The 26,604-nt window shown below is 37.9% G+C and overlaps 1 protein-coding gene across 5 annotated transcripts in view; it reads right to left on the minus strand.

The window, feature by feature from the left end:
* The window catches only part of PICALM (phosphatidylinositol binding clathrin assembly protein), a 70,795-nt gene extending 47,002 nt beyond the window's left edge, over positions 1–23,793 (minus strand). For all 5 annotated transcript variants that reach the window (XM_062567387.1, XM_062567386.1, XM_062567384.1 and 2 more), the window contains exon 1: positions 23,496–23,793. In XM_062567387.1, the coding sequence (XP_062423371.1) occupies positions 23,496–23,625 (130 nt within the window). In that variant the 5' untranslated portion in view covers positions 23,626–23,793. The remainder of the gene's footprint in view (positions 1–23,495) is intronic.
* Positions 23,794–26,604: the final 2,811 nt, after the last annotated feature.

Consider the following 26,604-nt stretch of genomic DNA (forward strand, 5'->3'; position numbering starts at 1 on the left):
TATTAGTCAATCCACGGTGAGTGATCACACACTTCTTGAGCCACGGCAAACCCAAAGTAGTAGGCTAAATAATTACAGAGGCCTCACCCACAAATTATAAAGAACGTGTGCGCTCAACACGTGCCTGTGACCTAATTCCTCAAGCAGACCCTCATTCTACACTAAGCATCCTTGTAAAACAAAGGTATGAAAAACTACTATTGTTTGTTTCCCAACAAAGAAAAGCAAGCAACTTGAAATAGCTTTAATGAATGTTTCCTTGCAGAATCTTACCAATATTAAATCCCAGTAAATTTACAAGCAAGTCTGGATCGAAAAAAAAAAAATTCAAAAGCAAACCTTTTAGTTTATATCATTCGCAGTATCTGGAAAAGTAGACTGAAAAGAAAGCCAGAGTTTTGTACTTTATGTATGTATAGTATCTGATCGTTTCCAGTGGTTTAGCTCTACCCCTCACCTGGAACAATATTTCTATTCATCAGTATCAACCTGAAAACATTTCCTCGATCATTTCTTCCAGGCCAAAGCGTGTCCCACACCACTAAGTGCTCCAAAATATGTCAAGTAACTTATAGATCCCCATGTGGATAATGGTTGTTTTTCATCTTTTATCAGAGTAAAGATGTTATCTAAAATGAACAAATAATGGGTTATCTCCTCTAACATGCTGACAGAACAGAATCTTTAGAATGCTACAGACTAAGCAGTATCCACCCAGTAAGCAGGTGATTGGAATATTGATCATTCAAGATCAATAAGCGCTCACTGCCAGTACTGAAACACAGTCTATTCTCCAATAAAAATCAAAGTGGGAGAGTAAGTTAAATGACACCCCAGCTAATTAATTCCATGTTTGTATATAACCTCAGATACAAAGAAAAATCTTTCAGTCCTGCATGTATTAAGTTTTGGTCAAATAGCATACAAAAATAAGCCTGAAAGTACCAAACTGTTTTGTTCAAGTCAAGTGCTTATTTTTCACATATATGGCTCACTAAATCCAAATTCATGTTTGTTTGCTGACACAATTACGTAAGACAAAAATAGAAGTCGTCCCCCTCTGTGAGTATGACTGAGCACTGGGAACAACCAGAGAGGTTCTGGAGTCTCCATCCTTGGAGAGGTTCAGAAAGCCACCTGGACATAGTCCTGGGCAATGTGCTCTAGGTGACCCTACCTGAGGAGGGGGGTTGGACTAGGTGGTCTCCAGAGGTTTGTTCCCCCCCCCCCCCGCCCCCAAGACAAGCAGTTCAGTTTACTATTGCTCTTGCTTAATAGATCCAATTTCCACAATGAAATCGCCCAGTATGTTAAGCAGCAGTTGATTTTGCTTGGCTGGTATATTTTCTATTTTGTCCGATTGGAGGTACTACTGTTATAAAAATCTGTGTCTCTCCTCCCCTCCCAAGTAGCTTCTCATGGACCTCACAGGATTCGATCTGTGTTTGACAACCACCCACTGCTGCAAAGTGGTGTCAAAATGCAACGTTGCAGCTTACTGCAAGATTCATGTGGAAATGGACACTGAAACAATAAAGGGGCAAAATCTCCCTTAATGCATATTTCAAATTCAGAAATGAACAAATACCAGCAATACAAGGCATAGACACAGAAATAATCCTTCACCACATTATACGAACACTTGATCTCTCCCAAATCAACATAAAAATCAACACGCAAAATACTACTGTAAAAGACACTCTAGTGATGATCAAGTACACCATGTTAACAGCTTGACCTTATCTAAACAGTCAGAATACGGATATATTCAGCTTTAAGTCCAATAGGAATGTCAAATTTGTTCCTATTTATTCTGTGATCTTCCACAAACACACACTTACACAGCTATGCCAAATAAGAAGTCCTACATACAATCATGTGTTTTTTTTTTTTTTTTTTTTTTTTTGAAATTTTACTATTCAAATGAAGTTATGCACTCTATTAAAATAAACAAAGAGCTAATTTCTTTTACCATAACCTTTGGACAGACGTACATGTTAGATTCTTTGCCCTACCACAAGGTATTGTCAAAGTTTAAGGTTCATTCTGAACAGACTACACTCCCCCCAACACAGTACATGTAGCTTTGTCTCAGATAACGTCAGTGACCAGACAAGGAAAATGCTATGAAAGATAAGACTATTTCCAAATTATATGCAAAAAACCCCCCAAAAAAATTTATAAATTCACAAATGAAGGCTTTCAATAAAAATTCTTAATATCCTATTCTTCTTAAAATAGTTAGAATCCAAATATTTTGAAAACCAAACTGCCAGAAGTTCCAACATGCTAGGAGGACGAAAAGTGAAATTATCCAAACTCTGAAGTTATCAGGAAGTTTTCATTTGCCTTACACTTCCTCTTTCTTAGCAGGATGAAAGCAAAGATATATTAGAATTTAAATATGTATTGATGGAGCCAAAACTATAAGCCACATATGCATCAGATCAAGTTCATTTGTAAATTTACAGCTAAAAAGCTTTTTTTAAAAAAAAAAAAAAAAAAAAAAAAAAAAAACACAAAGGAAGTGTAAAACATTTCTTGAACAAGTTCAGTAATTATTCTTACGAACTCACGTCAACATACAGGAGTTCAATAAATACAATGTATTTAACATATGGATTAGCTTTCAAACTAAACAGTTAACACACCGATGTCTTGCATTCCAGTTGCATGAGGAAAGGTTTGTGGCTAATCATTAATAGTAGAACACACAATGTCTATACTTAAAATAATTCTACCCAAGAGCTCTTATTTAATCGATATTTCTGCCTTTCATCTAAGACTGTACTAATGGAGTTTAGTTAAGCTCTGGAATCAAAAAAGTTATTCTTTCTCCCCCCACCCCTTGTATGGGAAAAAATTTCTCTAGCAGACAGAGCATTCAAAGCTAAGACATTTGCATTTCATTATCCTTAAAAAAAAAAAAGTCACATACAGGGGGGGGGGAAAAAATCTTGGTGTTTCTACTTAACAAGTGAAATAGCAGAGCATGCACCTACAGCATTATATGACTTCAATTGAATTCTCTTCTCTAGCTGTCTAGATTTCAGTTAGTATCTTCTCACTTCCAAAGCATAACACCTTCCTGTGTGACAGGGTCTTATTCTCTGTGTTCATATTTCTCACTTTATCTGAGTATTTGATCACTGGAACAAAGTGAGAAACGTGAAGTGTTCCCTCATCTGGTTAGTGTTCAAATTAGATGCAAATGCTTTATACAGAATCTATTACAGTTTTATAGGTAGGGCACTACAAAGGGGTAGAAAATATAAATTACAATTTCAAAAGCAGCAACATGAATGTTTCCCACATGATGGCACAGAGAATAGCAACAGCTTTTACTCTCAACATTTTCAAAATTGTGAAATATTTCAGAAGATTAGAAGTTTGTAAATTTGTCCCAAATTGGGTAATAATCAGAAGTGAGCAGATTTATGCTGTTAGGAAGTTGGCCACTAGGAAATAAAAAATTCCTCTATTTTTTGTGTTAATACAGTTAAAGCATGCACTATTGGTGTTTAAAGTTCAATTCACTTCTAATTCTAAACAAATGTTAGGGGTTTAGAATTAAAAGTCCCTCAAAAAAAAAAAAAAAAAAAAAAAGAAAGAAAGAAAGAAAGAAAGAAAGAAAGAAAGAAAGAAAAGAAAAAACACATCTGACAACTGATACTCTCCTATTGATTTTAAATATTCCTGTTGCAAGTTTTGGCAAGGCATGCATATCTGCTAGATCTTTCCTTTCCAGAAGGATGTTCATACAACAGTGAAAATAGATGTTATTGAAGGAAAATGCACAGAGGATTCAGTGTACCTCTTCAAGATTCACATAACATTTGACAGCAAAGCTTGACTGAGGAAGAAACTAAGTTTATGTACACTTTCCAGTAGCAGCAAGTTTTTTCATGGTCGATTTTTATGTTGTCACTTCCTGATCTAAACATTCCTTTTTAACACAGTGTTTTATATGACTTTTAACATAACATTCTTTTTAACCTAATTTTAACCTAACCTCCTTATACTAGATAATTTTTTTTCTAGTTACAATCTTTTAGTAAACCTCTCAAAAAACCCACATCACTGAATCCTTCCAATGTCAATAACAGATCAGCTTCCTATCTTGCATAGGAGGCAAATCTAGATAGCCCTTTGATGTCCCAAATCTAATGCAAAGCATCAAGGAATAGGGGTTTTCAACTAGCTGTTGATGACAATAATGATTTGGATTATGCAGGTTATTTGTTCACTCACCTTGACAAGCCTTTCATGAAGGTAACACGTGCTCAGATATTTCTCAGGAGTTTAATTTTATCCCGTTAAAAAAGTTTCCAAAAGATTTAGATAAAAATGAACAATTCAACTTAAAATGACTTCACAAGTATGTCCCAGTTCTATTTAAATGAGTTATAAATTCTAGCAAAATCCCTGAAAATATTTACATCACATTTGACACAAACTATTTAATCAATACTCAAACACTAAAAGATTTAATCATGCCATTACAGGATTCTGGGCATTTAGAAAAGCACCACAGGAAACCAGAAATATTCAAATAGTAATAAATGCTTAACTAGGCATCTAAGGTCTAGTACAGATCTTAAATCTAGATTTAAGATCTATTTTGACAGAACAACCATTTTGCCAAGTGTGAACCCTGCTATTTTAAAATCTTGTTCTACACATTCCAATTTACTTCTTAAACATAGGTGTGTGTGTGTGTGTGCGCGCGCGCACGTGTAAAGTTTCTAAACAATTTCCCAAGTCTTCTGTAGAACACATCCTTATTTAAATGTGAGAGAAAGGATTAGAAAAGTTTCTGTATGCAAATACGTAGCTTTCATTAGGGAATCAAACAATTCATCTAAAAACAATAATCAAAATAGATTTGAAACTGAATTCAAGCATGCAACACAGACAATTTTGAGACTGATTTCCTCCTCAAAGATACACATTTGGTAACTGCATTTGCAAGCAAAGTTTGTGCCAAAACAAAGCAACTCTGAGCAGCATACTTAAGTGAGCTAAAGAGGAAAAGAGAATAATGGTAAATATTTCAATCTGAGCCGGTAAGTGACATTTTATCTTCCAGAAGGATGTTATATAACCAATATGTATTCTAGAACTGAGCGAATACTCAATTAATTTTGCAGTTACCAGAAAATATCTGCATTAGTAGTTTAAGACAAAATATGCCACAAACAGCATTTGTTCTGAAACTAGTTTTCTTTCTATTCTCAGCAAATCTACTTGTACCAAACTGATTTACAAGAGGGAGTTCAAAGAAATACTTAATTTGTGGAAGAGTTGAAGAAAACCAAGACAACCCTCTCTGTTCAAAGCTTTCCATGTTTAACGAAGAATATGATTTTATCTTACGTTAGACAAGGAGAATAAAAAGGCATAAGACATCTTTAATATGACAGAGTAACTTGTTCTACAGCCAAAAACTTATATTTTCATTTCATCAAGTTGCACCTTATCTTTTCATCTGATTGAAAGATAACTAACATGTTCTTTCTCTTACCTATAACTGTACCATTTTCTAACTGCAATCCTTCAAGATCACTTGCAGTCTCTATCAATAACCCTGTGAACACAGCGTTATTGCCTCAGGTAGTATTGCCTCTGATAGTCTAATGTACTCCTGTGGCAACTCTGACTAATCTTTACTACTTATACTTGAGAACTGTAAAACAGAGTTTCTGAAAAAGTTAATCCCAGGCTAAACCTAGAGTTGAAATGGGTTCAGCCAAATAGCTACTCCAACGAGCTCTTCTCTGAGCAAGACTAGTTTTGAACTACATCCATCAGCAAAAGCATCATTGAAACTGGATAAAAGTAAGTTTTAAGATAAATGAAGAATAGGTCACAAAACACGTAAGCCCCAGACAGAACTTGACTTTTTTAAATGGTTCCTCTTAATACCTTTCAAATTACTAATCTGATCCAAGATTTGTAACAATTATTCAACCTTCCCCACAATTTCAAACGTCAGCTAAGCTATTGTGTTCATATCCAACTTCCTAAAAGGGAGCTGAATAATTTCCCATACTACTTTCTGCTTTTAAACTTACTGAATACCGCCACTGCACTATCAAAGCTAACATCAAAATACGGCTAAACTTTGCCACAGCTTCAACCACACATCATAGATATAATTCTCTAATTTAAAGCATGTTTGTCTTATTTCCCAAGAAACAGTTACAGACACAGTTACACAAGAGTAAGCACACCAGCATGGCAAAAAGTTGTAATAGTTTAGAGGCTGAATATAACAACACTACTATCCAACTATCATTTCTCTTATCTGCTAGTCTAATCAGATACATTTCTCCTTGAGAAGGAAAAAAAAAGAAAAAAAAAAGTCATTTCATTCATCCCTATAACATCCCATTATGTCTTCAGACAAGAAAAGTTACTGGTATCCTTTCAAGTTTAACCAGCAAAATAACCAGCAAAATATAATAGCACAATGAAGAAAGTAATTACACATACTTAGGATCACAGAATCATATAATAATTTAGAGTGGGCAGAACCTCTGAAAATCATCTGCTCCAGCCTGCTGCTTGAAACTGGTCCAATGAGACTAACGAGGTTTTCTAAGCTCTGCTGAGCTTTGACTAAACCAACAGGTTGTTGAGTCTTGAATCCATCTGAGGAGTAAGTTTCTCATAATGCCATCTACTTGCAGTACCGTTAACAGCAACAACTAGTTTTGATCACATTTATAATTCTACCTCTCCTTTTTAAACAAGAAAAAGACCAATAAGCTCTGGATTGAACAGACGCCTAGGTCTTGGCTACAAACCAACTCATTTCTTCACTCCCCTCAGATTTCTGATCTGCAAGTTTAATACAAACCATAGCTTACACTTGAATCAAGTTAATACATTGCATACTTTTGTGTTTAGACCAACACAAGTTCATAAAACCAAGCTAGGACATCACATGAACAGGTGAAATAGGAGAATCATGAGTGGGGAAGCAAGAATGAGCCACTAGAGGCAGTAACTGCTTCTGCCGCCGGAAGAATTACTCAGGTAACCCCAGCTTAGATTATCCCTTCTCTCTTTTTCCCCTCAACTAATTTCCCCTTTTTATTGCTTCAAACGCTAGCTACTTTATTTTCACAGCCCCTCACAATCTAGGGTCAGCCTATCTATCACATCCCAATCACTATCCAGTCACAGAAATCAATGAAGTTTGGAAAGGTGCTCGCTCAGCTTTGCAGTTTTCGTGCCTGCTCTCAGACTTCATACACACGTAACAGTTTCATGAACCAGCTCACCGACACAAAATCAGGCTGTCTCATCCCTGTCCTGATCTGCTAACAACCACCCACTTTCATTGCTTACCTTATGCCAGCATTGGTGTATTGCTTTCCAAACCATATTAATTTGTCAGGAAAGAGGAAAACTGATACAAGTACGAAAGAACTGGATACTTTTTCCATAGTCTTGCAAGACCAAAACAGCCCACAGAAGGGCCTCACAACTGGCAAAAACACACTATGGAGTAGGAAATGATCAAATGCAGAAGTGAGAAGGATTGTCTAAATTAAGCATTCCTTAACATCATTCCCTACTAAAAAATATATCCCTTTCCTCTTGCAAGAATAACTAATAAATATCTGGTCACAATTAACTGTTGTGAAGCTTAAATCAAAACGGCCTGTTAATGTTTGAGTCATTTCAGCTACAATTCACCTCCCCCACTTTCTTTAAAAGTTCTTAAATGAATAACCATTAGTGATTCCATGCATTTCTGGAAAAGAACTGTTTTGACAGAGTGAGTTACACCTTCTCTAAGGATTTTTGCCATTATTGTTTTTTTCAGCACAACTTTACTAGCATGCCAATTTATAGAGCGACTTATAAGCTCTTTTCAGTATGAAAATACACTGCTTTATTACAATTCTATCACACAGACAATTCTTTTATAAATATATTGAGGTTCTTACATGTAGTGAAGTCATGCTCAACGAATACAAGCTACAAAAGTCGCAGTAAAAGGAGTCTGTCACCACAGTTATAGTGGTCATGAATATGAAACAATGATTCCCAACTAACTTTGATGGTTTCTATCAGCCTAAAACATATCTAAAGCAGAGAGTCTGTAGCTCATTCAAACCGTTTCAGCTGAGGATGAGAGTGTCTAACTTTGAATCATTTCATACTTTAAAGTGGTAATATTGCCCTCCCTCTACACACTCAAATTATATGAAGAAAATGGTCGATTCTGAAGACCTCTCAAAAATTAGATTAGAATCTCTCTCAAGTGCAGTATTATTTATCTGAGATACGTATATAAAATTTGACAAAATTAAGTATCTGTACATCTGTACACATTATGGTCCAACTTGGCAAACTGAATATACACTCTTCATTCAGTTTTGCTCCTTTGCAAGTGATTGACAACATGACATTCTACCTCGACAAAACTCTAAAGAGAAAATATCAAATTCAACCTTGTTTTTTAGTATAAAAACATGACACTTATTTTTGAGGTGTGGGGGGAACCTATCCGCATGAGTGATAGGTGACTATAATGCACAGTTTTCTACCAAACTTTGTTGTCAACAAAAACACAAAAATAAAAAACCCTTACCTGCTTAAGTAATCTCTAACATAAGCAATATTTCCAATGAAAGCTTTTCAGATAGCCAAACATTTTTCTTCTGCTAAAGTGTTACCTTTGCAAAAAGTTCAAGATCCTATCAATACTGTATTACTCTTACAAAGCAAGAGTTTAAGTTCTCTCTCTAAACAAGTCTCAGGTTAACTAATGCCTCACCAGCCTAAAGCTGAGAAATATTTAAGGCCTGCTTAAACTACAGAATGGTTTTGCTCCATGTTCAATTCCTACAGTACCTTTTAAGAGTATTTTACCATGAAAGCTATTTCAAAATAAATACTAGTCACTCTCCACACATTGGCATGTTACTCCCATTGAAAAATATCTGTAAGCTTAGACCCTTCATCTCATCCTAACAAGCTTAATAACAAGCCTATGAGTCATACTGTAAAGGTTATTTTCGACTACAAGATGAAAAACACTAGCATGACCACCTTGCACATGCAGTGCTTTCAAACTGGGTATTTAACCCAGTGGTGTACTTAAACAGGGGGGAGAGAAGATATTCCTTTTTAGTGATAATACGCTAGTTTCTAGAACAACGCAATTAAAAGTAAAATTAGGAACAGTTATTTGTTCAAGATTAAGTCAGCAATTTCAGAACATTAAGTGCAAACATTGGGGGATGCATCCACTTCTTAAGCTCTAACGTGCTAGAAAGCAGGCACATACTCTGTGGGTTCTGCACAAACAGCACTCTTTGGAAATAGATTAGGACAGATGTCAGAAGAGCTATTTTGACTGGGCAGGCTTTGATTACAAATGATAGTCATCTAATTTGATACACAAATATTCAAGTATCCTACATAATACAGGGTTGGTAGTTATATGCAGTTGTTGGAGGGAAGCACAGGGAATTACATTACGTGGAAGCATTTCTGCTTTGATAAAGACTAATTACTTTGAAAATTATACACCTTTAACACTTTTATCTCCTATGAAAACAGGGAGCTACTTCAAGCAAATAGTCTGTATACGTGGAGCTCATCCTATGGTTTTACACTTAGGTGCCGAGAGAGCACACATACCATGGTCTATCTCTGACAAAGATGGTGCCCAAAGCACCTGTTTCTGTGTACTCTAAGTTTTTGGTTACAGTAGGCAGTTACAGCCCTTTCTTCCTGTGGCAAAGAACCTTAACCTATCATACCTTCATATAATAACAAGTCTTGGTGATGGAAACGTGTTAGAAACAAGCAAACCTTCCAGAGCGCGTTTCAATGCCTCCTCAACTTCATGCAAAGCATGAAGTAATCACTACGCCCTTACCCGAGGGCTTGTTCTCAGTGGTACAGTAACACGACCGTAGCATAACCGATTGGAACAGAGAAACTGTTTTGTCAACAGCAGACACACTGCAGAACAAAGTCCTCACTGAGTACAACTCCATAGTAGTTTTGAAGCAAGGCAGGTTGTATCTCTTCAGGGAGAGAGGTCTTTAACATGACTAAATTTTACTTCATCATCTAGCCTGCCTGAATCCTGTTCAGAACATTTGGCCTCAACTTGAAGCACTAAGTTCCACAGCTGATGATGACACTATCTGGGATAAAGTTAAATGGATTTTCTTCAAACCGTCTAGTCCTGCAGTCCACCTGGTCCATGTGGAATCCAGATTAGCTTCTTTTGGACACAATTTTCAAATTTAAAGTACCTCCTCTGCCACCTTGCAACACCCTGGCTTCCTTAATTCTGCATTACAGAAAAGAAAATGGAAAACATGCCTGACAATGCATAGCATATTGTACCAGCAAATACCCCTAGCATAGTTTCTAAACTCAAATATTTGCATTTTCTACATATATAAAGTCTTCACACTGTTACAGTATAGATGCCTTCTGGATGTTTAACATTCACATCACTTCATTCTAAAAGATTCAGCACAAAAAAAAACCCTTGTCATAATGGTGCACCATCATTCCATAACATGATAAAACAGAAAACACTGGATGTGCATGCAAATCTGATTTCCTTATGATGCCTCATTAAACAGATTTTCAGGCTAGAAAGTTCTCCTTTTTTTAAGATCTAATCATATAGATAATTCATATTTCTCTTCTTGAACAGCATGGCTGCATCTTTTAGTTTAACAGACAAAATGAAGATAAAAATAATCAGAGTCGTGAGACCTGATGTTTTGCTACTTCAGTACTTATGCCATGCCTCAAGCTCAAAAATCTTACTCATTCTAGTGAAGTTGTTTGGGATATCTGTTAGTCTCTTCCCATGTTAAAACCAGAATTTCAGGGTTCCATTTTCTTCTAAATAGTATCTGATTCAGAATAACAACAGCATATTTCACCTGAACTCCTGCAAGCTGCAATGAAAGGCACATCTGAGTGAAAAGAGTTATGCCGCTGTATTAGCCTGCCTCCATCAGCACTGAAAGAAACTACAGATGAAGACACATATATCCACCTCCCTACAGCAAAGTGTTTTGGTCAGACCATGAACTTTTCTACATCAAAGGTTTTTCAGTTTCTGGAAAGCACTTGTGCCGAAGCACATCTACTGTGGAACCTCCCAGATTCTGTAAAGCCTACAGCATACAGAGTAGTCCTACACTGATGGCCTCAGCAAACTGGAAATTATATAGCAAAATAAATTCAATGTAATTTAAGTTGTACAACGTAATTGTAAAAATATTTAAATACATGGTAGGACACATTTCTTTTCAGTGGAATAGTATTTATGCTAGGTCCTTTTGCCCCTGCAGAATTTTGTTGCAAAAAGTTTGTATTAACTCATACTACTGAGAGTGTAAAAATCTGAAGAGAGGACCATGGCTTGTATATTGCAAATGAACTTATTCTGCAGATACTAAGTTCCTATATATGAACTATAAGATCGATCTATCTATCTATATATATAGTTCCTATACATGTGTCCTATAAAAAGTGAAATCTGTGCACCTAACACCAAAGAAATTAAGCCATACTGTAAAATAGCATGATTAACAAGTCATGCTCGCTGAATGTCACAGAAACACAAAAGTTGCTTTAAGCAATTTGGGTTCATTCCAGTATAGTGCATATCAAATTATTACTATTTGTAGTATTTATTACAAGAGAGTACTACTTTTTAGTAGTAAGATTATCACCCATTGGAGCAGAACTCCTCAGACTGTAGGCTTCAGCCCAGAGTCAGACACGAGTAAGCCTTACACACATCATGCAGATGAGCAATATTTCGTATTTTGTGTGAAAACTCCTATTATTTTGCAGCTCTCTTAGGAAGCACCTGCAGCATGCTTCCATAGCTCCCTGACAGATCATTCCTTGCTGTTGGGATGACTAAACAGAAGTTAACTAGTCAATGAAAACTGTAGCTGTTAAGAGTTTGCAAGTCACGACAGAATTAGCCAAACAACGGAAAAGGGGAAAAAGGGAGTAAAGGGGGAAAAAAAAATAAGATAATTAAAAAAAAACAATGTTGCTGATTAGTGGCATTGCTAATAAGTAATAGGAAAAAAAAATCCTGTAGATTCTATAAAAGAAGCAGGTCAATCATAAACCAGTAACCCTCAAGATTTTACCATGTGAATCTCTCCACTCACAACACAGGTTTGCACAAGAAAAATAAAAACACTTTTCAGAACTTGCTGCAAAGCTTTCATTACCAAATCTCAGCTGACAGACCAAGGAAGAAAGTAATTTAAATGATGTCACAATCTTTTTCTTAAAATAAAAAAGCCATGGCAAATGGCTTCATTTGCATATGCAAATGAGTAGATACACAAACTTCCAATATTTACCATTTAATGAAAATTGAACACCAACCTTCTCCTACAAAGTACCTGGTAGGAAATCACACAAGCTAGCACAAGTTTACACAGACAGGTACTTTGGTTTAGCACCTCAGATCAAACAGGCTGGTTTGTACTCTCCAATATTCAACAAAACAGTCCAAATATGCATTTTATAGACTACATGTGAGACTGAAAAACTGAAAGAGAAGTAGCCAACTTTGCAATGCAGTGTGACAACTAAGAGGATAATAAAGTCTAAAATGAATTCTAGACATAAATTATTAAATAGGTTGCTTTCCATCCATTCTCTGCTCTTTTCCCTAAATCCCATAAGGAGTTTCTTCATGTGAAGGGACACCTACACATCAGCCATCTATACCTAACTTCTGTCTATTCCTAAGGGGGAATTATTTTCAATATTCTCAGCAGGAATAAGAGAAAGAAGTTTAACATCAAACTTTAAGCTGTTCCTTCTGTGCTAGCGTATTTGGTGACTTATGCTACGTTCTAGTTCTACTAAAGTGTCACTACTACCAATTTATTTTTTACTAGCTAAAATTCAAAGACACTCAGATCTCAAGTACTTCTTGCAGTCATTTTAAGACAAGCCCCGCCAACTTCATAGCACCTATTCTACATTTTGCACCTAAAGGAAGCGAACTACGTTTCTCTGATGTTTCTCATTGACAGTACTGTTCATATCTTTACTTTTGGCAAAGACCAGGTTTTGACATGAACAGTAACAAACTAGATAAAATAGAGGAGATCAAAGAAAAGAAATAATCACTCCCGCCATCAAAACATAGGTATCTTCATAAAATGTTTAAACTGACACTCATGCACTGCAAGCACACAGCTCTGCCATGGAGAAAGGCAGTCAATACAGAACAGCTAAAATCCTCCAAGCTATAATTAGAAATGTTGAAAATGCCTGCCTAATTTAGCCCTTACTTCCCTCTTCAATTGAGACTACCATCTCCCATGAGATATTTGGAGCTCCCTGAGCAAACAAAACTCATCTGGGCTCATCCAAGTAGTTTCACTGCACATTTAAACAGCACCCTTTTTAACAAGGGCACAACAGCTAAAAAATTAAAACTATCCTTTCTAGCTCATCTCAAAGCTGTTTAGAATAGCAGTTTTAAAATGTATTGTGATTTAAGCTAGGGTGAAGCAGAAGCAGTCTTCACTGGGCATAGAGGATGAAAACAAGGTTTCATTTTTTAGCATCATATATTAAGCTTTACTAATTTTAAAAAAAGTTAAGGGAAACCTACCCTGTTATGATAACATAAATATCATATCTAAATCAGTTCTTCTCATCTCTCAATTTTAAAAGAATCTTTCATCAGCATTTCTTTAGTAATGGTGTTGCCAAGTTTCATAAACATTTACAAGGAGCAAACATGGAGCTTTAAACCCTTTAAGATCAAAACTAGATGAGTAGCTGAAGCTGTAAACAGCAAGATCTCTTCCACATCACATGGCCTCCGGACTGGAATTTCTGTATTTGCTGTGCACTAAGACATGTCCCTGTCACAAAGACCCTCTACAGTAAACAAAAGACGAGAGCAGAAACAAGCACTGTAGTATCTTGTGTCAGTCTTACTACATCCCAAAGGGCTGCACACATTCCTGTCTACAATTGCTCCTCATTAACAGTTTTAACGAAAGGAAGAAAGCATCTCCTCAGATCTGGTCTATTCTATTTAGAGATAACCAATCCAGAAGAAAGTCTCCTCATAAAATGAATGCCTGTAAACCAAAAACAAATCTGGAAATGTCAGAGTTTCAAACTTGTAACACTGCAATTCCAAACACAGGAAGTTCAAGGGTCCACAATGTTCCATGGTATCTAAGAACTAACAGGAGAGCTTCTCTGGATTTTATCCACTCATACTCCAAATTAGAGCATTAAAACAAACTTTACATATTCCATACTTTTAATAGGACAGTAAGCTGCTAGAAAATTACGTTGAATTTTAATCTAATTGTTCGATAGACTTAATGCTGCTACTGTTGCAGCAAAGAATTCTAACTGGATCAGGAAGAATGTTTGAGCTAGTTCCCTATTAACTAATTAAAAAACTTTAAACAGAAGTCCATATTCAGACCATCAGTTTTCTCCCCAAACACAGTATAATGTGCTTTTCCCTGTTTTTCAAATGCTTTGCAGCTAGGAGTTGTGCATCTTGGGCTTCTCCATCAAGAGAGCAAATCAAAAGCAACAGTTTATTATGCATTTCATACTCTTGAAAGTTTCTCATTTCATACTCTTGCCTACACATAGGGCAAAAGTGCTCATACTTTGTTTCCATTGCCTTCTCTTTCATTCTCATGATTAGAATCCACTTGAAATAGATTTTTGATACTTTAGGTTTAATTCTGCAATGTTACACAGTGACATCTACAACTAAAAGGCAAAGACTCCAGAGAGAAGTAACTGCTGTTGAATTTAAAATAGATTAGTAATATACTGCAGAAAAATTTACAAAAAATGAATTCCAATTCACTAATCTGAATGGAAGATAGTTAATGAGATTAGAGCATGTCTTTATCAGTGAAAGCGAAGTCACATGCACTGTCATCCTGAGAATTAATCTAAAATTAAAATATACCTAAGAATTCTTATATATTTCTTTATAGTAAAGAAACTTACTTTGTCTCAAGAGAATGAAAAAGAGTGCAAGCGTATTTTTTGGAATGGTATTTTGTCTTGTTTGACCGCAATATTATGATTTGAGCAGTAGTATTTGTAGCTCATAATGAATAAAAAGTACTTGTAAGCAAAATTTTAGGGATGAAATCCAGGTATTTACCAACTGAGATAATCTACTATGCAAATATTAAATGCAAATACCCCTGGTAAGACAAAAAAAGAACATCTGCATTTTATAAATTAGATTAAGCTAAGCTAGCCTTACATAAATTCAAAAATTAATGAAGAACTGTTTTGTTAACTACAGCTCTATATAGCTGCTAAACAAAGTGGAGTAAGTATTCCTAACAGAGACTGATTTTTAAATGAAAGGGGCTTTTCTTAAGCATGTCATAACAGTGTGTTTGCTAAATTATGAGCATCAATGGTTTCCGGCAAATAGAGAAACAGACTATTAAACCCAATCAAATTACATTGCTATTCACAGTATGGTGGCTTAACCACAAGAGTTGAAACAACTTTTAACATTTCACACCAAAAACAAAGTCAGGCGAAGGAGGCACAAAGACCTGTGGATCAGGAAAGTTCATGAAGTTTGAAGTAGGTTGCAATCAGGGCTGCAACTATTGCGGCAGTACTAAGTGGAAGAAGAGAGTAAATCAAATTCAGACTAAAGTGTGACCCGATTTCCAATTAAATACTGACCCACTTATCAGCAAAAATACAGATACCAATCAAATTAAGTACCACTTCCAACAAGTTCAGCTGAATCGCTGACGTGATTCCTGAACATAAGCTTCTTTTTTTTTTTGGAGGGTGGGGGCATAATACATAACAAACCTAAACCTAAAACAAAAAGCACACACCTGAAATACAAAGGACAAGTACAGAAGTATTAGCACATCATATTAGTTGCTCTTTATCCACCTCAAAAGCAAGGTACAAGCAGCCCTTACGGATGTCAAAGAACATGAAGATACATTTTTGTTTGAGGGCTACAACATTGAGTCTTCTAATTTGGCAGGTATTACTATAACCAAAAAGTTATAGACAATTAGAGTTTCTATAAGTGGATTTACTGCCAGGTTAAAGGTGCAGTAAATCTACTAAGTATTTAAAACATATATTTACTTATGTTTGAAACCTGAGTGTAGTTTCATTCATTCTGGATCCTGAGTTACAATTTAGCACTGTAACTTCAGGAAATGGTACTATGCACCAGAATACCAGTGATTTTTTTTCTCTTGAGCTAAACTAACTGAGGAATGATACACATTTCATTGCTGCTTTTTAACTGACTTGATAAAAACCTGGTTTTAGAAGCTAAATGGGGGGCAGAGAAGGAAGAAAGCATTTTATACATTAAGTGTTTCAAGAGGAAATAAGTGACAAAAATTATACTCGAGTATTGATACTTTTCCATTCAATTGTATTAAATTAACTATTAAAATTGACAGAAGTTACAAACAACAGACACATGTTCATATTGCAGTGAACAGTTGGCAGCTGGAATAGTTAGGCTACATGCTACTGCAAGTACCTTATTTAGAGTAAATACATAGAATACCAGGGTGCAGTTTCAACCAGTGAAAACTTATCACTTCCTTCATAGGTAAAAGATTCACCGCCACTAGAATGAAGGCTTTTAAGAACATATGAGAATTACATTGCAAAGACTCTGCTTGGGAGGAAGTAATAAAAAACCACATTAAGTGAAGATTTCAGAAGTGTCTTTTTTAAGAGAATGAGTGGAAAGGGGAAAAAGAGCAGCTGATGTGGAGAGATCTTCATGAAATCAAAACAGATACGGAAGAAAATTATGCAGGGGTGCTCAGAATTAGCACAAAATGTACCTTACTATAATTTTTAAATTATTTTATAGACCTTGGGTAGGTTAAGACATGAATCCAAATAAAACCACAGGATTTTGCGATGGATGACAGCCAAAGTTCCTAATCCTGCTTTTGTGCCACTACAGGCTTGTTCCCTCTAGCTCCAGGCTAAGAATTGAAATCTCAAGTTACTTTTGGTATAATCTTGTCATTTTGCACCTTCTGTTTTCAAATCAAACTTACAAAAACCTAATTTACTCATGTTTAATATTGTAAATGATCCAGATAAGCACCACATTAACAAAACTTCTTTATCAAAACATCATAGGGAGATTTAGTCACAATTGAGCATTTCAGTAATTAGTCTTTTCATAAAGCTTTAAGTCATTTTCACAGATAAACAGTACAACACAGTTTTACTTCAGTTTCCTCATTCCTCAGCCCTCAGTGTCTGATTGGCCATATACCACTCATAACTTGGATTTGCCATTAATAGATTTGAGTACCACAAGTTAACATCAAATTTGCTAACAATATTTTAAGGTTTAAGAACTATAAGCTGATTGATATATCTCTAATAGGAAGCCAAAGGTGAAATGCAAGTGCAACAGTATTTCTGCCCCATTTGAATTTAAGAGTACAACAGTTATTAACAAGTTCACACCTAACAGACTCAGAATCATACTTCAAAGTGGACAGAACTGACAGAGCAAAAAAACCACCAAACTCAACAATTTTGTAATTAACATCAATCATTTCTTTCTGCTTTCTTGTAGCTTTCTGGTTAGTTATTTCTTGCTTATTTCTAACCCAGTGCAGATATAATAGTCTGTAATAAAATTTCTCTCCTACCTCAATCTGTGCAAGGTAACAGTCAAATTACAACTACCTTGAAAGGTTAAGACTTTAGCTGTTAGGAGATCTGAAGAGTCAAGCTCTCATACTGATGAATATATAAACAATTATTTGGCACAAAGCAAAGTTTTCACTGCTGCATCTAAAAAAGAGTTAGCCGAGAGACTCTCAAGTAAGAAAGCATATTTGAAATTATTGGTTTAAATGTATATTAGGAACTATTTGGAAATGATCGGTACGCTACAGGACATCAAGATTTTAAACAAAGTCATTTATAATATGTATTTGATTGCTTCTCAAGCATTTAAGAAACAGCTCCTGCAGGTTTTACACAAGATACAAATGCACGTATCGGACTATAGTATCTTGGCCTTTTAATACTCAAGCACCAACTGCTCTTTCAAATGGTGAAAACACTTTAAAGATATTGAGAAACAAATTTATTATGAGGCTGGCAAGCCTTCTTAGAAATAGTAAATGCAAATCATATTCCTGCTTCAGAAAATGCATGCAGTACTTTCTACGGAGAGCAAGATGTCAACACTTTATAAGTGAACTTCCCCAACATGCCATCAGCATCACCTGCTAATATAGTCTACTTATCAAATACTTCACATAGGGCTCTGTACACAAAACAGAAAAGGGAAATTTTGAACTCCACACTGGGTAAATCACATCTTTTGTATTATTACGCAAAATAATGTTACTTTGTGAACTAAGTGACTAAGAACAATTTAAAACTCTCACATCTACAGACTGAAAACTGACCTTAAAATTAGAAGCTTAAAGATTGAAATAGATCATTAGGTCACAGTCTGGCCTGCAAAAGAATGCCTTTGAAAGCATCTACACACATACACAGAGAATCAGTAAGGTTGGAAGGGACCTCTGGAGATCATCTAGTCCAACCTCCCAAAGATTTCCTGGTGTTGGTTCCACTGGGGCTTGAACCCAGCATCTTCAGCATGTAAAGCAGATGTGATAACCACTACACTTTACTAAGCATCACTTTTATAAAAGATGTGAAAGATGGCTGCCCCGTTAAAAATCATAGTAAGAGCGACAGCTCAAAGTTATATGACCGCTGAATAACCGCAGCTGATGCAAAACAATGGCAGTATGAAGATTCACAGTAAGCTGATTGCAGGTGTCCTATAGCTTATCCTTCGTAGTTCCTGCCTCTTACTTCATCTGAAGTAGAATACTGCTGCAGGCTAAAGAAAATAAAACAACAGCTGCAGAACTAAATGGCTATTCTTTCTGCAAATGAGCAGCTGTGATAGAAAATTGGCCCTCTGGCAGTCTAGGAGTATGATAGTTTTTGTACTCTACTAAAAGGTACAAGTGAATATTCGAAAAATATTCTAGTATAAAGTTTTGAAAAGTTAGCTAACAAAGAAAATCTAAAGGAAGCATGAGAGAATACATAAAAAAAGATGAGTACTTTAAGAAAATCTTAATAATGGAATTATCTATATTTGAAATAATTACAGATACACAGGCCAGTTCTAAGCACATATGACCACAAGTTGCCTCCAGAAATCAACTATAAACTGGGAAGTAAAAACCAAGAGAAACTTCAGGTAAACTTGCCAAATAGAAAACACGAAGTTGATAAAGTACTGCGATACTACAGAAGGAACAAAGACAATCTATATCTACTGGAGAACACAGCAGCACTTGAAGACACTAAGAGTTAACTTACTGAATCATTGAAATAACCCAGTTTTGTTTCAGTATTAGAAGTCAGACTAGCACCTGAGGCACTGAATTCCCCAGCTTTACTACAAATCTGTTGTAGGACACAGGGAAAAGCATTAGAAGTCTTTGTCTTCAAGACAAGTCTCCAAGAACTCCTCTGTTTACCCTCTTGCTTGAAAACAGAAGCTGTCCCCAACAGGAATATCATAAAGTAAGTCTAATTTTTTTTTTTTTTTGCACTAATCTTGCCTATAAACAAAATTGAAAAAGCTGACATGAACTATTAAATGAAAAAATGAACTGCAGTTCAGTTTACACTAGTTTCTCACAAACATCTACACAGCACAAGGCAGGTTTACTACCTTCTTTAAAAATACGGATTTTCCTCACAATAAGTAGTGAAGGAAGTTACACTCTAGCATAACTATTGAGATATTTCCTGGTAAGTATTGATAATTACAGGATTGCAACTTCCTCTCAAGCCACCCATCCACATTCTCCTTTAAAGAGCGCAACTCCATTTGGCACTAGCTTAGATAAGGTTACTATACCAGACTCCTTCAAGAAATCCAACCCTAAAAAAGTTTTACATCAAAGCTTTTTTAACACATGCATGCACATGTACACAAAGATTTTTATGCTACTCAGCTCCATTGACCTGACCTACTGAAACTTCCTCCTTCTCATCATTCATTTACCTTCTGCTTTTTCTGATATTACTTACACACACAAGCAGTGGTTTGTCCACCTAGAATTATGTGAAAAGTGAAATCTGATAACAAGTTTTCCAGCATTACGTACATTCTCCAGTGCTTGCTCTTTGCACTGCTATACAGTACTGAATTCAGGTAACAAAAATTAAACATTAAAGAAAGTGTTGTAAAAACTTCAGTATACAAAACTTTTCTCAAAGCAGTTCTGAGCTGTCACTGCTCAGAGATGTGAAAAATGGGAAAAAGTCCTAGTGAAACTAGGTTTTCTGTAAAAGAAATTTCATGAACGATGCTTTGCGTAGTTTCAAGACCATTAATCATGTCTGATTACTGCAAAATCAAGTAATCTAAATCACCATGATTACAAAAACAGTACCTAGACTTCCAAACAGAAGCCTCGTCCCAACTATAAAACTGGAACTCCAGAAGAGGAGAAAAGAGTATAGCCTAATGTAAAGATATGACCACAAGGCAACTGCTACCTATCATAGGCCAAGTCTACTTGTAAAACAGAATTCTAATTCTTTCTCCCTTAAATTTAACAAGCAACAAAGCTTCATAATTGATGAGAAGGGATGTAATTTAGAGTAGATTATATTTTTTCTCATTCTAAGTCAAGATTTTTTATTTCTAAATTCTTTGATAATTAAGGAGCATACAGAGGGAATATACACATACAGGACTGGGATCTCTTAAATTCTAGAACTCCATAAACAGATAAGAGTAAGATAAATTAAAACAGGAATGCTCATGAGTACTTATTTTGGATGCCCTCTAACCATATGAGTTGAGATAATGTGAGGCTGAGCTACTTAATATGTTCATAATGCTTAAGCCTTTATATCAGTAAAAAGACAGTCACAGATTCTGAGATCTGTATCAGCAATATGTATACTACATGAACAAGAAATTAAGCCATTGTCACAGAAAAGCCTATGAAACTAAGGCTTGATTGTGGGACAATCTCACAAAATCTGGCTCATCTACTTGTCCAGAACACAGCTTTTCAGAATGAAGTAATATTTAACAGTCATGATCAACATAAACACACTAGAAAAAATATTCAAGAAGCATGTTGCCTATGAAAGACTTGTGTATTAATAGTAATTCATGGTTAGAAGTCAATTTTTAGGGCTTATCTACTAGTTAGAGGGTTTAAATTGTTTGCAAAAGGAAAATATGTGCAAGTTACTCAGAGGTGGGGTTTGAGTCACAACTTCTGAAGGAGAAAAAAAAGCATTTATTTTTAAACTTACAATCATAAACAGCATGAACAAAGAAAACTTTCAAAATATGAAAGTGTGTGTCATTTCCTGATGTCAGGAACAGACACTCCCAACAAACTTAGTAGGGGCAGCATACAAAACTTGATCTATCCTAGATCTCTTTTTACTGATTAAAAAAAGTGACCAGTAATAAAAACAATGAATTCTGTGAGAAAAAAGCATTGAACTGGGACTTTTTACGGTCCATAACAGTAGAAGACTCCCACTTGCAGTAGAGAATGCGCTTAAATGCAGACAAAGGGAAACACAGAAATAGTTTTCTCATACAGCAACTACCCAAAAGCTTTCAAAGTAAGTTCAAAGCGTATTAAGCATCTTTCTATGATAACATCCTATAAGTCTCAGTTAGTAAGTCCCCTAGCAACCACGTCATAAATATATCATTATATATACACATGTGAGTTAGAAGAGCAGGTGCCTGGTCAGTTTGATCTTCCCTTCCCTAAGGTTTATATGGTGAAATAATTCAGATGCTAAAAGCCCTATTACTCAAACTGTAATTTTTGTGCTATTCCACATGAAAGAGGAACGAGAGATGGGAAGAGTCTTAAAAAGGATTCTCCAGAAAGCACACCTTCTGTTGTTTGAGATCTAGTAGCACCACCTCATACATAAGCCATACAACAAGTTTCCGCCCTCCCCTACATGAAACTAAAGTTATTTACAATCTAAAGTCCTCCTCAGTCTTCTGACACCCAGGGCTGACACAAAAAGAAAATCAAAGATAATCATTTACTACTCACTGTTCAGGTAAGAGATTAAATGAAAGAAGAAATATCAGGAAGAAACTGAAGCAGCTGTTGTATGGTTAGCCTAAAAAATGGATCATATCACTTTCAGTTACTCACAGATCAAGAATTTCTTAAACCTTTAAGACAGACATGTTTTGGTGGAAAGAATGAATAACTACAGTACATGCAATCCAAGTACTATCATCTGGTCTTGTTATTTTGACATACAGGGACTTATAAGAAAAAAAAAGGGACATGTGAAGACCCAAGCCCTTTCCTCACAGATGTGGGTGGGAGGTAAGGAGAAAGCACGCATACAAAAGGCGTATCTACAGTTCTCCCTCCTTTATCTTTCTTTATAGGTGGGAAAAAGTTAATGGGGAGTTCATTAAGGTTCATTATAAATACACGTGAGCTAATCAGGTATTCAAGACAGGCACATCCTTAGTCCTGTGACTTACACCCTAGTGGAAGACAAAGTACCATGAACTTGAGTGCTTATCATTCTCTTCATAGTCACCTGGATAGAATGGGGTTGTGAGAAGTCCTTTTAAAGCTTTCTCATCTTGGATCTATTTTTAATAGATGCTGAAAAGTGGATGATCCCTATACAGGAGGTTAACCTAAGATACTGAAGGTCTAAAGGAGTCCTCCTATGCCCATTTTTCCATTGGAAGGAAACAGACTAGAAAGGATAAGACTAACATACTTAGAAAGAGAGATTAGTCCCTCAGACACTCATTTCACATGTTCTTCTACGTGGAAGAGTTACAAGAGCAATGAAGAAGCATTTTTCTTTTCTAGCAGACTATCTGTAGAGAATTAAGGTTACTAATCAGCTGTTCCTTCCTGAACCTTCAGCATCTCCTGTACAGAACGGAGGAGTGCTGTCCTAGCAGCCAAGACAGATGAGCTCGGTTAATAAGGAAATTCCAGCCCATTCCCCTCCGCTCGGCCTCCGCAGTTCTTCCTCTCTGAAGACTGGACACGGGGCAAGTGCCTTCGCTCAGAGGCTCACGCCGCTCAACACCCGTTGTGCAGGGAAGCGCTGGACAAGGCCCCTTCTGGAGAGGGGCTCCACTAAGCAGCCTCTCCCCAGTGCCTCTTGTCCCCCCCCCCCAACGCTGCCCCCCAAACGAGAGGCGCCCGAGGCTGAAGCACACGCGGCTCCTCGCCTCAGGGCGCTCCGCGTCGCCGGGAGGCCGCGGGGAGGCGAGGCAGCTCCTCAGCGCTCCTCCAGCACCCCGGCAGCTGCCGGGCGGCCCCTCTCCTCGGCGGGGGGAGCGCCTCGTCCTCCGCCGCCCCTCCCCGCCACGCATCCACGCAGGTACTCACAGTCCAGGTGCTTCTTCTTGGGCCCCATGACCTCGTGGGTCGTGGCCTTGCAGACGGTCTTCGAGACAGCCGAGCCGGTCACGCTGTGCTGCGCCGCCGTGATGCGGTCGGTGAGGCTTTGGCCGGACATGGTGGACGCTGGCGGCGAGCGCGGCTCCGCTGCCTCCTCGGGGACCGCGACGGGACAGGACGGCAGGACTAGCCGGGGGATGGAGCTTGCACGGCTGCCTCACCCCGCCGCGCCGCAGGCGGCCCCCGCTCCGCCCTCAGGGACGGACCTGTCACCCGAGGAGGGACCCCTCCTCCTCCTCCTCCTCCTCCTCCTCCCACCCCCCTCCCCCAGCCGCCGTCCCCTCCCCCTCGCGCCTTCCGCTCGCCCGGGGACAGGGGGACACACACTGGGCGCCGCAGGAAAATGGCGGCCGCACAGCTCCTCCTCGGATCTTTCCGGGCCGCCCGCGTCACGTGACCGGCGCCCCGCCCCCACGTGACACGCCCCGCCCCGCCCCTCCGCGCCGCGCCGCGCCTTGCGGGACGCTCCTCCCTCCTTGGCGCCACAACCCGGAGCGGCGTGTTAGGGGGTCGGGGCGGGGGAGGGGGAGAGTCACGTGGTGCGGCGCGCGCTGCGCGGGCGTCAGGGGCCGTTGAGCAACGACGGTTGGGCCGCGCTTGGCGCGGGGCTCGGCGCTGACCGTCGGCCCGCGGGTGTGGCGGGCTGTGGCTGGCCTCGCCCTCGACGGCGGGAGGTCGATCGGCAAAGACATCCCAAAGCCGGGTGACGCCTGTAGGCGACACTGTTCTTTCCCGTTCCCGCCAAACAGATTTGGTCAGTGCAGATATCGATGGGTTTGTGTGGGTGTCCGTGGGGTGGAGTAAAATATTAAAAAGGCTGTTAAAAGTTTCTGCAAGAAGTGAGAGGTTTCCATTCCAAAGGAAGTTCTTCTGTTTCTCAACTTGGAAAGTTTTGTGCAAACTCTTAGTGCCAGCTTACACAAGGAATGTGTAAAGAAAAAAGTCTGTTCAAAGGCTAGGAGGAGTTTCAGGCTATGTGGTTGCTGTGATCGTGCTTCTCCTCAGTGCTTGCTTTTTATTTGAAAGCTTGCCAATTTTTTTTTCAAACATAGGGCAAGCATAAGTTTTTTTTTCCCAAGACCTTTCACAAACGACCTCCCACCATTTTCTTATTCAGCTACTCTGTTAATGCTTCTCAGGGCTATTTGGTCTGGGTCCTTGCCTTGTTCAGATTTTGGACAAGTTATTTAATGTTTTTGTTCATGAAAAGCAACTGCTACTTAACATGTCTTTTGTAGTCCTGGTACCTGTATGACTGAAACACGATGGTTGACAGTGAGGTTGAGTAGTTGCCTCCTACTGCACATTGCTAAAGTGCAGCCACAGCCACCCAACAACCTACAACTTCCCTTACTTGTTTCAAGGTACTGCTACCCTTTTTCCAAACAGCTGTGAACAGTCCAGCAAAACCAAAGGATTCCAGCAGACAAGTGTTTCTCCTCTCCCAGAAGTGCCCCCTGTGAAGTTCCTCATGGAATCGTCCCTCATCCTTGAAACCACTGAAATATTTATTAGGCATCTTAAATAGAAGCAGTATACAGATGATACCCAGCTCCTTCTCTTTGACAGCGCATATAAGTAGGATTATCTCTTTTTATAATGCATGATGAAAATCAGTGTCAGGCGAAGGACGTCTGGGTGAAGCTGAACCCAAGCAATGCTGCTGCTGTGTATGTAGAGGGAAGGCTGCACTTGTAGAACACGTTGCCTCTGTAATGCCAGGCTCTTTGAAGATACTGCCATGTTTGTATTTTTTGGCTCCTTCTGAACTGTTTCTAGATCCCCAAATATCCATACTGGGGAGATAAATCACTATGGTATGCAAGATACACGCTTGAGAAGGCTGTTGTATCAGACAGCTTTACTCTAAACACCAAGAGACTGCTAAAGGCTATTGATACAGCAGAACATTTAACTGTGAATACATCATCATCGTTTTGTATTGTTTCCAAATTATACAATAAATCAGAGGTTAAAATTTCAAACTGATAGTAGTTTTGGTGCTAATTTCAACTAGGATCAGAATTTCGACCTCACTTCAAGGACTCCTGCTTTCTTTTTGGAAAAGTTCCATGGAATTGGCCAAAGTAATCTAGGATCTGCCTCTTCATCTTTAATTATGCCCACTGCTTTCTCTTGGAACACTGAAACTATCTAAACAGAGGAAACTTGTGACTGTAGGAGTTACTGAGAGCAGATTTAGACAATACATGTCATTCGTTAGGGGAAAGAAGTGACCTAAGTCTTCAGGGTCCAAAACCAAAAATGAATTTAGCCTTAATTTCTCTCTTTAGCTCTTCGTATGCATAGAAACCTCACAGTTTAATCCTACTCAGTTAAAAATTCTACCCATTATTTTTGTTCATAACAGAAATGAGAGAGAGACATCATGGGAGAGCTCTTTGTTACTTTGTTTGTTACTTTTTAATTGCTTGGGAGGCACTTGATATCATTGTGATGAGGAGCTTGGAGCATTGTGATAGATAATATCTGAGTGCCTCCCAAAGATTTGGAAATTGAAATCAAAATATTAATCTCTTTTCCTTTCCCACCTGAAGAAAACAAGTTTGATTACTTTATAACTCGTTTGTTTTTGTTTGTGTGTCTGGGTGTGCTTGAGAATGAAAGCAGAAAGTACATATTTGAAGAAGAACTAATGCTGATATGAGTCCTATATTTAGCAAAGTAGCAAACCTAAACAACATTCTTTTCTCTTGTGAAGATTTCTTCCAGAGTCTGGATCCACCTCCTGTGAGAATGCCATATCTAGCATTCACGAGTTCCCCGAAGTGTCAGTGTTTCTTTGGCATCTTAGCTGTCCTGGAGGGACAGGCAGGCTGACAGGGCTGTTTTTCCCTGTGTGTGTGTACTGTACAGTGCTGAAAGTCTTGTCTCAACTTGACCTCTTAAGTTATTATGTATATCATTTTCCTGCAGCGTTGTCATTTCTATGCTGTGTGGTATCTGCGAGACTGTAATGCCCAGAATCTAGCTATGTGCTTTGGTTCCCACAGTGCTTCTGGCTTTCATGCCTTCC

The sequence above is a fragment of the Rhea pennata genome, chromosome 1, assembly GCF_028389875.1.
Source record: "Rhea pennata isolate bPtePen1 chromosome 1, bPtePen1.pri, whole genome shotgun sequence".
Taxonomy (NCBI): Eukaryota; Metazoa; Chordata; class Aves; order Rheiformes; family Rheidae; genus Rhea; species Rhea pennata.